The sequence below is a fragment of the Pleurodeles waltl genome, chromosome 9 (genome assembly GCF_031143425.1).
Source record: "Pleurodeles waltl isolate 20211129_DDA chromosome 9, aPleWal1.hap1.20221129, whole genome shotgun sequence".
NCBI lineage: Eukaryota > Metazoa > Chordata > Amphibia > Caudata > Salamandridae > Pleurodeles > Pleurodeles waltl.
Window position 1 is genome coordinate 78,742,909 of NC_090448.1, and position 14,705 is coordinate 78,757,613.

At 43.1% G+C, this 14,705-nt stretch overlaps 1 protein-coding gene across 1 annotated transcript in view; it reads right to left on the minus strand.

Annotated features, from left to right (window-relative positions):
* LMCD1 (LIM and cysteine rich domains 1) overlaps positions 1 to 2,731 on the minus strand; it is a 313,865-nt gene extending 311,134 nt beyond the window's left edge. The window contains exon 1 of the mRNA XM_069206342.1: positions 2,328 to 2,731. Coding sequence (XP_069062443.1) covers positions 2,328 to 2,354 — 27 coding nt within the window. The 5' untranslated portion in view covers positions 2,355 to 2,731. The remainder of the gene's footprint in view (positions 1 to 2,327) is intronic.
* Positions 2,732 to 14,705: the final 11,974 nt, after the last annotated feature.

Below are 14,705 nucleotides of genomic sequence, written 5' to 3' on the forward strand. Positions count from 1 at the left end.
CTGTGCTTCAGATATAAGTTCACTATAAGGCTCGGGGTAGCGGAAATGACATCATGCACATTTAGGTACCCAATGACATCATATGGTTACCACTTCATTTCATTTTAGCCTCTCACCAGCCTAGTTTCAGATGGTGGTTGGCGATAGCAAAGACAAGGAACAACAAGCATTGGCACAAGCAATAGGCATAGGAGTTCGTTAGGGGAAGTGTTGAGTAATAGCTTCATGATTTTAGCTGTTGCACACACATTTCCTGAAATGAAATTCCCATATTGAAGCAAAATATTAGCCTACAATAATATACAAGATAAGAGTATGGACCTTTTGCTGAAGGGACTTCATTGGTATAGTTAAGCTGCGCCCTCAGTGAAAAGTGTTAAAAAAAAGAAGCCAGAAGATCAAGTCTGCTGTGTTTTGAAATTAAAAGACATACACAGAAAACAATTACACCATCGATACTTTTGATTTAGATTCAGTACTTTTGTTGAATCTTTAAGAAGACTCCCTGTGAACATCTTTACCTTTTCTTTGTGAGCAAAACAAAAAGCTCTAAACCAAACATGCCATGACAGCAGAGAACAACAAATAAACATGCAAAGTGGGATGGGGAATAACAATGCCCTTTATGATAGGCTAATGCAACCAATCGGCAGCACTTTCTGAACAAAAAATAGCCTTACATTCAGTAATTAAAATGTCGTAATGTCAGCTAAGTAAACACATCAAAGCACGCATGCTGGATTTCATTACAAGCTACCCTTCATACTGCATTCTAGCAAAAGGACTAACTGAACCAACTCACAAAAATCTAACGAGAACATAAATTGGACAATGTACCCATCAAACAATGACTGTGGTGGACTGCCCACCCAAGACATGGGAAACCATGAAGAACACCGGAAAGCCATTGGCTGACGAGAGCTGACCCAAAGTTCACACACTCTCTTTACTCATTCTTATTGCACGTTTTGGAGAATTGATTGACATGGGTTCAAGATGTATTAAACCTGTCTGTAGCCACACCTAAAAACTATACAAAATCTAAGCCAAGATCACCTAGTAGTGCTTACTTTCTGTTCCAGCTTTTGCCTCTTAGACAGGTTCTATAGCTCGGTGAGCTTCGCTTTGAATACCAAGGAGGTGGACTCTGCATTTCATCCTTCCAGTGTTGATGGAATGGGCACCATTCAGCTCTAAATTTTTGGGAGTGCATACAGTTAATTTAGCACTATGACTAAATAAATACTACTACTGCTTAGTATTATTGTTATTATTATTATTATTATCATTATTATTATTATTATTATTCTCCACTAGATAATTCTGCCTCATATAGCTCGAGGGGTCCTTATAGAGCAATACACGATTTTAAGAGATACAATCAGGGCCACTGGAATTATGCAATAGGAGAGGACCAAATTATGCAGCAAGGTGAACTAAATTAGTAAGCAACAAAAGGCAAATTTTGCAGTGTAAAGTGGAACACTTTTGATAGCATTACTTCATTATTTCGACATTTTTACCCGATAACACTGCCTGGACAAAGGTTTAGCTCCATTAGTACCGGTTTATCTAAAATAATACACCGATAAGCAACAAACAGGTGGCCACTTAAAATGGGTGAGAAGCCTTCCATTGCACAGCAACATATGTTGCTACGTGTTTGGTAACGTTTCATCTGTTTGGTCGTTTGATCTGCAAACATTTTTACGGAAAAATATGTAGATTAGACAGCAGATGAATTATGTGGCATATGCGGCAAATGCACAATTATGTGGAAGACGCCGTGACCCCCAAATCACATAATTACAGTGGCCCTCGACATAAACCAGCAATATGAGTTCGTTTAAAACACTAAATAAATTCAAGTCAAACCATGCTAAGATCCGCCTGGCCACCCGGGCAGCTTTTGAAACAACTTCTCGGGTCCCGTAGCTGCCAGTTCGCACCTGCAGAGCTTTAAGCCCTTTCCACAGCACAACTCTGAGCCTGTCCAAGTGTTACTGGGCGTCCTCTGACTTGGAAAGTGCCAAGCCACTCTCTACAGCTAATTCGAATATATTGAACCTCTTGGATATTTTAATGGGTTTATAGTGGGACAAAGGTCCTCTTACTGCTGAAATGAGGGTGACGTGAAGGCTACGCGCGGGCTCCCACATCTTAGCAGAAGTTGACACACTGCTGCTACACGCGTACTTTTCCAACTCTACATTTTCATGTTTTGTGAGTGCAGATATGAGCTCCTGGCTAGGACTCTGGCCGGGAGGACTCCGTTGAGAGCGCGTTAAGTGCTAAGGGAGTGGGAAGCCCGCGGCACAGAAACCTACCTTCTGAACACCCGCACTCACGTCCATCCCCGCGTTGTTTGTTTGATGGTCACAGCTCCTCTGGGTCTGCGCTGACGGGACGAGTGGAGAGACGGAGCTGGGATAGCGCTGCACCGGTTCCTGACGGCGTCAGTGAGGAGTGAGGGGCGCTCGCTGACTGCGGAGGGCGCACCAGTGCGGGAGGCTGCGGCCAGCGCGGATTCATGCAGCTTTAACAGAGGGCGCGCAACTCCCTCCGCGCGGCTGCCAGCCAATCCCGGGCAGCTGGCACGCACCCTTGCAGCTTATCGGGCAGGGAGGTGTGTGAGGTTTGGCGCGGCTCTTTCCGGGAGAGAACAACCACTCCTAGAGAGGTATGAGCTCACCCTGTGCAAGGAGAGAAGTGAGAACGGTGGCACATGAGTGCTGTGCTCACCCTCTCTGCTGTCCACTCTCCTCCTGGGCTTTTATGGATACGACGCCCCGCACCCACTACACTTCCTCACAACTTTCTTTCTTTCTTTCTTTCTTTCTTTCTTTCTTTCTTTCTTTCTTTCTTTCTTTCTTTCTTTCTTTCTTTCTTTCTTTCTTTCTTCTTCCTTCCTTTCCTATGTGTATGTTCCTCGACTCATATTCACTTTTCCTCTTACTATCTTGGTTTGTAACATTTTAATTGTATGTTATATAATACACGGTGCAATAAAATAAAGAGACACGTTTCGTGGTACTTTGCCGTTGCAGGTCATTAAAAAAAACCAAAAAGCCGAAAAACGGGATACTACCTTGGACAGAAGCCCAGGACGTCACACGAGACATTAACGAGGGGGTGGAAAGTATACCAATAAATACCGCACATCAACTTGTTCCTGTCTGATGTGATTGGAACAAGCGACAGGTCGCGGCAGCCTCCCGCCTTCTAAAAAAAGACAGGATGGGAGGAGATACAACCTCCTTCCTACTGGTTCAGACCATTCAGGAGAGGCACTTGCCTCCCGTCTCTGAATTTCAAAATGCACATGTCGCTCATCCCCATTGACCTACTACTACTTATTGAGGAAAGGGGCCCTCTGACTGCTGTTTGAACCTTGAAATATAGCTATAATCAGGGATCTTTGGGCCTCTGGGTCCCGGTGTCACTGCAGCTGCTGCACCTGTGAAAGTTACGCCCCTGATTACTGCCCAGGTACCAACCTCTGCTGAGAAGAGACCTTGCTCTCCACTCTGCAGCCAGATGTACTCTAGCACAGGTCAGGCCCTTATCTTATACCCAACACCCAGACCCACTGCTTAAGGTTAAAATATTTGGTTTTGTCTAGTGTGAGCCTTTGACTTATCATGCAGCCTGGCATGCTGCGCCAGCTCCACAAATGTTTTGTCAAACATAACAGAATAAGTTGGGTAACTGAACCCAATTCCTCTTTTGTCAAGCACACCTGTGACGCAGGCTTTAACATCTCCTGCTCCCAGACAGATGACATGAAGTACGCCATATTTCAGGCTCTTTATAGTGTGGTGTTACGTTTAACCAAGTTTGTGATCCGTCTTACATATGGGAAGTTATAATTCAGCAAGCTGCAGAATGGGAACCGCTACATAATGGTCGTCGGTAGCAATTGCTCTTCTTCAATGAATTTGATTGAAGGCAAACCTCTATGCTTTGGGTTTTAGGTGTAACCTGAAGCAGGTCCAATTAGAATGCACCCTGTGGCTCGCATTCAGGGTGATTGGCATCCTGGGGCCCTGGGCACCCAGCATCTGCCTCAATGTGTCAACCCATGGAGGTTTGCCGGTTGATCGCATGTAGCAGGGTCCTGATTTCTATGACTATCCCAGTCCTTCGATCCTACCCATCTGATGTAGAAAGCTGAGGATTTTGAAGGTGATATCTACTTCCTCTGGGAGTCCTCTCAGTATTCTTATTATAATTACTAAGAGTGACATCATTAGAGCTCTCATGAGCGGCACCTGATGATGTACTGAAGGACTAGGGGACGTTTTCAGATAGAGGTATTCACAGGCTTGAAGGGCAATGAAAAGGTAAGGAGTGGAGATATGTTCTTCCAAGTATAAAATTCCCAACACTAAAAAAATATGCATATAGTGGGGCTTTGGTCCACCACTTGATTGGTATGTTTATTGTCTATCTCATTGTGATATGATGTATATGTGCAAACACATCATGGCACCTTTTTGTGCTGATTTTTGATGATGTTTAGCATTGGCAATAAAAAAAAATTCTCTTTTGACAACGTTTAACAGCAATCGGCAAAAACAGTGGTGAGGTCACTAAGTATGTAACGGAAAAGCCAAAAGGCAAGACTGATGCAAAGCAGACAGTGAGAAGAACGCTAGGGCTGGTCATGGGGGCCCCTGCACACTCATGCCCAGTGCATGAGCAGTGCAGGGGCCCCCATGGGGCCCTCTGCACTCCGCCTCCACCAGCTTTTACATGAAGGGGCTACCACCATGAAAATGCCGGCTGAGAAGGGACTCATAATCCCCAGGACAGCGCTGCTTGCAGTGCTGCCCGGACTGATCAGGACCGGCAGCACTGCCAGACTGATGACAAGTCGTGATCTGGTTGTGCTTGCGGACCAACCATGGAGCAAACACCACAGTAGTAATGTGGCTGCCAGACCGCCACATTGCCTGCGGTCCGACCGCCAGGGTTGTAATGATCGGCTGAGTTTCTCTGGGCCCAGAACTATCAGGTCCATAAACTTCAGAGATGACAATTCCAGGCTCAGAGATTCTGGGCCCTGTTACGTAGTGCAGGGACATGGCCTGTGTACTGGAGCTGGTCCCGATCCCACTCAATTCCTACAGCAGCAAGGGGATGCAGAAAATGCTTCCCATAGACAGGCAGAAACCAATCTGTCCCTGTAGCCTAAAGTCCCTTGCAATTCCACTGACCTGAATTGGAGGGTGGAGCCAAATTAACAAGTGTAAAGCAGCTTCTAGTAACTTTCCCCATGTATGCATAGGTCCATGCCACTAGAGCGGAGCTATTGATATAGTTAGGGAAATATTGAATGTTTATTAAAATTAAATGCGAAAACATATATTTTGATAAATATTAATGTTAAACTATAGACCAGAATAAAGTGCTATAGCACCATTAACTTAAGTTCGATTTAAGTATTTAATTATTTGAATGAATTCAACACTATTAAAATAGTTGTTTTCAAATTTATAAAAAAAACACATAAGTAAATCATTTATATTTACTAATTGTTATGCAGAAAATACATTGAAATTACAAATATTTAAATGAATGTAATTCATTTATGTTTCGGTTACATTTTTAGTAGCACTTTTTAAATAATATAATTATATTATACTTATTTATAGTTTTCTTTATGTTAAATCAAATGTACATATTTTTTTTTAAAGTTAAAAAATATATTTAACATAATTACTTACAGGGTTCTATTTTAAGTAGGCCTTGGAGAAATGTTACTTGCTTCAGATTATTCAGAGTAATTTAATTAATTATGCATTACTTTTGTAATGCAAAATTGCAGAAATTAATCGATTAATCAAGCTTCACTAATTAAGATCAATTTTGGGCAAAAATACGTGGCTGCTGGCTACTGCTGTTCGTGTCCTGCAACATTTACTGGTACTTCTATAGCGTAAAATGCATTCTCAGGTCTGTTTTGGATGCAAAAGAAAATAGCACTATAGACTAAATTACATTTCTTTCGTGGTTTTGCATAATTACATGTAATTTTGCAGTAACAACCCCGGGGAGCATTGCACCGGTAATGCCTACCCCTATTTAAGTCCTTGTCTGTACTATTTTCTATGGGAAGATGTTGTAGTACTAGTGGTTGGCCACATGTGGTGATGGAGTTACCCAAAGTTTGAGCTGAAGTACATCTACTACTGTTTTAGACCCTATGTGACTGTAATACCCTTAGAGGAACAGTTTGTGGACAAGAATGGGGTTTCTCCTTTGTGGGAAATTGCATGTCCGTCTCTAAACCCCTCCTTAATCTCCTTAAACCAGTCTTTACTACTCCCTAAGCCTCTCCCATTTGGTAGTAAGTACTCCACCCACTCCCTTCTATCCCTCCCACATTTACTACTAAAATGCAGGTGTATGTTGCAAAGATATCCACAGTTGGCCGGCGATCTCAGCACACAAATGAAGGGAGAGACTGAGGTAGAAAGTTCTGCAGGTAGGTTAGTGAATAACATTTTACAGTACATGAGTGGCATGCAGTTTGTGAATAATCCCCAATATGCAGAACTTTTGCTGAGGAGCCAGTGTAAGGCTGGGTTGCAGTGTTAGAATAAGATCTAACAGACATGGAAGCATTATGGGGGTTATTACAACTTTGGAGGAGGTGTTAATCCGTCCCAAATGTGACGGATATACCACCAGCCGTATTACGAGTTCCATAGGATATAATGGACTCGTAATACGGCTGGTGGTATATCCGTCACTTTTCCGTCACTTTTGGAACGGATTAACACCTCCTCCAACGTTGTAATAACCCCCTATGTGTCTTGTACTATGATTCTGAGGGGCATATTTACATGGAATGGCACAGCGTGGAGCTGCGCCTAAATTGGCAGCGCTGCACTGTATCAGTTCTGAAATGCAGGGATGCACCATATTTACAAATATACAGCGCACCCCTGTGTTTCCCCTAGTGCTGGTGCTAAACTTAGCTGCCAGCGCCGAAGCAGGCACCCTTGAACTATTGTGCTAGGGTGTCTATGCTGAAGGGAATCATTGTTTGTGTGCAGGAAGGTGTCTCTTCCTGCACATAAACAATCTACAATGGCCTTTTGGTATTTCTATGTGTGCTGCAGAATGCAGCACATGTATTGAGCCATCATTCCAGTGTCCAAAGAAGTGTTGAGGAGTGGGGTGATTATATGTGAAAAGATGGGAGGTTACGAAGTGATACTTTGTTGTTAAAGTTGCCTTTCAGTATAAATGTGTGTTATGAAGGCAGATAGAATTTTCTTTGCAGCAATGAATCTTAAAAGCATAGTGGTACTTTGAAAGAGAGATATGACTTTTTGAGACATTATGTGAATGGAAAAGATAAATCATCACTATTGCTTTGGGAGTATCTCTAATAGCAACTGGTTGCAGTGAAGGACTCCTGAGTAGTAAACGCAATGAATCTGCAGAAATTTGTGTGCACAAAACTGAGTTCTCAGAAAACTCCAACCCACTCATTACTAAGATGCCCGTACAAAAAGTGCTCAGTATGAGCAAACAATTTAACAGAGCTCTCGTACTGAGACTGTAGCCTGCTCTTCACATAGTGAGTGTAAAGTTGGGTTGTTTTTCAATTGACATGTTACCTTTAATCAAGGTATCCTCCTTATTTGTGAGACATTTACCAATTAAAGTGTGCGACAAAGCTCTACAAAGCATCTCACTTATGCTCCATTCTCAGTGTTTCCCCTTAATCTCATTCAAATTGGCCATGGACAGGAAAATCTGGTCTTCCTAGATGCTGCAACACACAACATTATAAAGCAGTCCCTTCAGACAAGAACACCAGGGCACCTTCATAAAGCTGTGTTTCTTTAAATTCCTCTGAAAAAATTGAGAAAGAAAGTAGCATGTCTTGCTTTTGATTCTTATAATGTCTAAATTGGATGGATTTTGGTACCCTTAAATATCATTAACAGCAAGAGTAAAGCAGTATGAGAAGCTTGCAAGCATGCTACCCCTCAGACGCACCACTTCAAATGGATAAACACTTTAAGTCTTTTCACTTCTTAAATTCCTTAGGGAGAGTTCCAGCACTTGAAAGCAGAGGTGCAATACTTGAACACCAACTTTATTAGTAGCAAACAGTACTCTCAGGCAGTAAGGATTGATACATCTATAGTTCCATTTCAATATCTGATCTAAAGGTAGATTAAATCATGTGTTTTCCTCCACAAGTTGTCAGCTGGACACAAGCTTGTCTATTTTTATTGCATACACTTAGATACTTAACAAGGCCACTACCTTCCATCCTTCTTGAGATCAGCCCATAAACATAGTTGTCAGTTAGACTGTGTATAGACTTTAGGCAAATTGAAGTAAGGATCAAAGTTACCTCTCTTCACTACACATAATTTGCAGATTAATAACAAAGTTAACACAGCTTGTTGCTGTCTTTAATGCATATGAGTTATGCCTGGGAGAAATTGTAATTATGTCAGAGTAATTAGAGTAATTTCAGTAATTACACATTACTTTTGTGATGAGAAATTAAACAAATTATGTGATTGCACCAGCTTGATTACTAGTAATTTGGAGCAAAGATCCTACAGCAAGAGCAGTGGATCAATGAACTAAGTGAGCGGGGGCTTCTGGCTAATGCTATTTGTGTCCTGTACCATGTAATTCAATTTTCTTAGGGCAAAATGGATCCTCTGGTCCATTTTAGATGCAAGGGGGCATTTTGCACTAAGAAAATGTCGCTAAACGCTTCTCACACAATTTCACATAATTACGAGTATTTTTGCTGTAATTATGAGTAATTATGCTAGAGAGAATTATGGCAATTACATTCTGCCCTAATCTGAATCTAGCTTGTGAGTTGCAAAAATGTGTTTGTTATATAACCGCTCGTGCATGTCACATTCCAACAACTGCAGCAGGCACAATGGGCAGCCCCGGGGAAGCCCCAGCAGACGAGCAATGTCACCCATACTCCATCACCTTAGAGGAGGAACAAATTCTGCACAAGGATACAATAAAACTTCAGATCACAAAAGGTAGACTCACTGGTGCTCCTGGACGGAATGAAATCCCCCAGGCTATTTATAAGGCCAACCCAGAAAAATGGGCTGGGCATATGGTCCCTGTTTTTACCCATCCTCTATTAGGCACTCTAATTTCAGCATCCTGGAAAGGGTCTATCATCTCACCAGTCTTTGAGGGAGGTAATAAATCAAAACCAGAAAATTACAGACTAATTAGCCTTATTGATTGTTGGACCTGGCTTTTTGACAGGGACATCCCCAAACTTTTTGCCTCCTTCCTCCTATTTTTTTCTGACCTGTTGTTGTTGGCTTTTGACCTCTGGGCACTTTACCACTGCTAACCAGTGCTAAAGTGCATATGCTCTCTGGGTAAATTGTACTACTGATTGGTTTATCCATGATTGACTATTTAATTTACTTGTAAGTCCCTGGTAGAGTGCACTACATGTGCCTAGGGCAGGTAGATTAAATGCTACTAGTGGGCCTGCAGCACTGGTTGTGCCACCCACCTCAGTAGCCCCTTAACCCTGTCTCAGGCCTGCCATTGCAAGGCCTGTGTGTGCAGTTTCACTGCCACTTCGACTTGGCATCTAAAAGTACTTGCCAAGCCTAGAACTCCCCTTTTACTACATATAAGTCATCCCTAATGTGTGCCCTAGGTAACTCCTAGAGCAGGGTGCGGTGTAGGTAAAAGGCAGGACATGTACCTGTGTAGTTATATGTCCTGGTAGTGTGAAACTCCTAAATTCGCTTTTGCACTACTGTGAGGCCTGCTCCTTTCATAGGCTAACATTGGGGCTGCCCTCATACACTGTTGAAGTGGCAGCTGCTGATCTGAAAGGAGCAGGAAGGTCATATTTAGTATGGCCAGAATGGTAATACAAAATCCTGCTGACTGGTGAAGTCGGATTTAATACTACTATTCTTGAAATGCCACTTTTAGAAAGTGAGCATTTCTTTGGACTAAAATCTTGTTGTGCCCTTCAATCCACGTCTGGCTAGGTTTAGTTGACAGCTCCTTGTGCATTCACTCAGACACACCCCAAATACAGGGTACTCAGCCTCACTTGCATACATCTGCATTTTGAATGGGTCTTCCTGGGCTGGGAGGGTGGAGGGCCTGCCCTCACACAAAGGACTGCCACACCCCCTACTGGGACTCTGGCAGACAGGATTGAGCTGAAAGGGAACTTGGTGCATTTCTTAGAGACTCTTTGAAGTCACCCCCACTTCAAAGGCACAACTTAGTATAAAACAGGGCCTCTGCCCTACCTCATCAGACACTTGCTGGAGAAGAAACCTGAACCAGAAACTACATCCTGCCAAGAAGAACTGCCTGGCTGCTCAAAGGACTCACCTGTCTGCTTTTCTACAAATGACTGCTGCCTTGCTGTTGGCCTGCTGCCTTGCTGAACTCTTGCCTGGCTGTAAAAGTGCTCTCCAAGGGCTTGGATAGAGCTTGCCTCCTGTTCCCTGAAGTCTCAGGACCAAAAAGACTTCACTCTTCCTCTTGGACGCTCCGTGCGCCGAACTTTTCGACGCACAGCTTGTTCCGCGGCAAGAAAAACGCCGCACACCGACGCTGATCAACGCGACGCCTTCGGGACGACCAAAACTTTGACGCACGGCCTCGCAAGGACAACGCCGCCCGACTTCCCGGGAGAAATCGACGCGACGCCTGCCGTGAGATCAAAACTTTGACGCACGGCCTCACAAGGACAACGCCGCCCGACTCCGCAGGAGAAATCGACGCGACTCCTGCCGTGAGATCAAAACTTTGACGCACGGCCTCGCAAGGACAACGCCGCCCGACTCCGCAGGAGAAATCGACGCGACGCCTGCCGTGAGATCAAAACTTTGACGCACGGCCTCGCAAGGACAACGCCGCCCGACTCCGCAGGAGAAATCGACACGACGCCTGCTGTGAGATCGAAACTTCGACGCGCAGCCCCGCAGAACGACGCGCAGCCGGAAAACAAGCAGGAAAATCCACGCTCAGACCCGGGACATCTGGTAATCCCCGCGACCCACAGAAAGAGACTGTCCGTGCGCCGGAAAACGACGCCCGACTTCCCCGCGTGGAAAATAACGACGCAAGTCCGTGTGTGCTGGGGAGAAATCGACGCACACACCCTTTTTCCACGCACCTCTTCCTTTGTGGCCCTCTGAGGAGATTTTCCACCAGAAACCAGGTACTTTGTGTTTGAAAGAGACTCTGTTTACTTTCTAAAGACTTAAGACACTTTATATCACTTTTCAGTGATATCTTTACAAATTCATATTGCAACTTTGATCGTTTTGACCTGAAGATACCCAGATAAATATTATATATTTTTCTAAATACTGTGTGGTGTATTTTTGTGGTGTTATGCTATGGTGTCGTATGATTTATTGCACAAATGCTTTACACATTGCCTTCTAAGTTAAGCCTGACTGCTCGTGCCAAGCTACTGGAGGGTGAGCACAGGCTGATTTTGGATTGTGTGTGACTTACCCTGACTAGAGTGAGGGTTCTTGCTTGGACAGAGGGCAACATAACTGCCAACCAAAAACCCCATTTCTAACATTGATAATGAGGCAAAGTACCTTGCAGGTGTCCTACTGGAAAGGCTCCTCAACTGGGCTGACGCCACATCAATCATCCCGATTAATGAGACGGGGGTTCAAGAAAAAAAAAAAATAGGGACTTCAAACAACATTATGGCATTGTTGCTGCTGCAGGGAAACTAAAAAAAAAAAACTAAACAGAGACTGTATCTGTGTTTCATAGATTATAAAACAGCCTTTGACTGCAATCCACAAAACCTACCCTGGATCAAGCTGAAGAACCGGGGCGCCCCAACTATGCTGTTAAGAGCAATTGAAAACCCACATACAGACACCTGCATTAGAATAAAGCTGGGCAACAGTGCTAGCCTATCCAGGGCCATTCCAATACTACAAGGGCTCAAGCAAGGGTTTATTTTGTTAGTGGTGGACATATGTTCATTGCTGGTCTCTGTAATCTTCCACGCCCAGAAACTTGGCTGCATTCCAATCTCAAATTTGGTATATGCCGACAACTTGGTGCTAATCAGCCACACCAATGTGGAGATGCAGCGCCTTCTGAATGCTACCTATGATCACTCACTAAAGAATGGCCTGACAATCAATGCCAAAAAAACTGAAATTAAGAACTGCTGCAGAAGAACAGTGGCAAAAGCAGCTGGTTCCTCGACTTCACAAGGGTTGAAGAATCCATTGCATACACATATATTGGCCTTATATTTGATAATAAATGTAATTTTAAACAAGGGAGGAAATTAAGAGAAAAAGGCTTGCCCTGCCCAGTGGTCTCAGTGCGCTTTTTAGGAATATGAATGGGACATTTTACAACCCCATCTTGGAAATAACAAGGGCAAAGATAGTCCCAATCTCGGCATATGGAAGCAAAGTCCTTCTAAGAAGGACCTCAGCCTCTTTAGACAACATCCCAACCAAAATCTACATCGACATTTTCCATCTACCTAGATCACCTCAGCAGCCCAGATTAGGCTAGTATTTGGTCTCATAAAGCAAACTATAGTCAGAAATGTGGCATTTTAATATCACGTGCTACAAGTTTTACTCTGCAGATAAGAACACCCTAAATCATGACATCTGGCAGAAAATTAACAAACCTCCCTCAGCTGCTGGGAAATTCTTCAGAGACTCCATTGAACACCTTGGTTTAGCTCAACTATGGTCCTCAATTTCCACCTTTGAGTCATTTAAAAACACAACCTGCAAAATGTTGAGATTAATCTCATCACTAGAGGACAAGATCTCTCTCAAGAACTGCACCCGTGCATGCATGGCTCTGAACAGTATTGTGCATCTAAAACCGCAGTCATACTTGGGACAAGTCTTGAGTAGCAGAAGCAGGGGTATTTTTTTAAAAAGAATATTGTGTTGGCGTTCTGCCCATCAATCCACATGCAGTACTCCGGTAAGGACAGCAGGAGAAACTCCCATGCATGTTGTGCAGCCACCTTAAAGAAGATCCGATTCACACCTACTGCCTTTGTAAATCCACCCTATATCTGCAAGGTCGCTGGCTCAGTACTTTTTGGATACAGGAGGGGATACACTCCTGTAGACAAGTGATAATAGCATGCCAAATTCTGGGGACCCACAAGTAATCGCCGGAATAGTAAAATATCTACAGACATCGAACAGGCCACACAGACAGCAATGTGCCAGCCTGCACTGATCCCTTGGAAAGGGCCTGGAGCAATGTTTCTCTAATCCCCAGCTCACTCTTTGCAATGTAGCTAGCATTTGCAGAAGTTCATGTTAGCATAAAGCCCAGGGTATAGGACCTCGAGCAACAGGACACTTTTCTCTCTATATCGTCTAGAAGTTTTAATGTCTTAATTAATTTTAACGTTATTGCACTGCCATTACATTGCATTGTCATCACACTGCCAATAAGTTTTATACGTCTTAATGATTTTATATACCATTGTATTTTGTATTTTAAAATGATTTTAATAATCAATCAGTAAAGCACTACATCAGACAAATCATTCATTTAGCAACAATCTGCTTAAGAGCTTCAAATACAATTTTAAGGAGCCTGAAAGGTGTCTAATTTGCTAGATCAGCTGTGCTATCATTCATAAGTAATGGGATTAAAACCTCATGATTATAGAATTCTGGAATATCTCTAGATATAAGCGCAGCAGTAATTACTTTTAATAGCACTGGATGTTAGAACACCACATAAAAATAAGTGAGATGGAATATAATCTGAACCTAAATATATTATCATATTTTTGCACAGAACCTACCATCTTTACCTCTTGCTGTGTACACAAAGGACAATTTTCGGTGTCTGCATTAATTAATGGGTCATATTTGAACTTTCCTGGGAGCTTCAAGGTTTTGGGAATCTACTTGTGCCAGCTCTGAAAGATAAGCTTTCTTACCTTCTGCTGCAATGCCGTTTATGTTATGTAATTACCTCCAGCACATCACAAAAACTGCAAATGCTTTAAGGCCCAATTTAGAGTTTGACAGATGGGATACCCTGTCACAAATGTGAAGGATATCCCATCATCTGCATTACAAGTGTCATAGTATATAATGTATTTGTAATACGGCGAAGAGATACTTTGCCATTTTAATGATGGAGTATCCCATCCACTAAATTCTAAATCGGGCCCTTAGTAATTTACATCATTTTCTCATCCTCTCTTTTAGCTTTACAAACTTCATCTACATTATGCTCATCCTCTCCGTGAACCTTCGTAAGCACATGGAGATGTGCTATCCGATAACTACAGTAAGTCATATAGTGGTCTGTCTATCAAACTTGGGATGACACTCGTTCTTTCGGTCACCTATTCAGCATATCTTAATAACTGTCATAACCTAATAATTGTGTACATGGGATTGAAGTTCAGTGCTTAATTTGTGCTTGTTGTTTCCGGTGCTGAGCACCGGCACTTATTTGTGAGGGCCGGGGCTTATTCTTCTGCCTCAAGCATTCGCTGCGAGCAAAAGACACATATAAGAAAGACGGAAGAAGGAAAAACAAAAAAGCGTCTTAAAGGGAGAACGTAGAAAGTTCCAGAATGAGCTGAAGGGGCCGGGATGGCCGTAAATGTATTGAAGAGGCCCGAGATGGCTTCAGAATTACGCCGCCTC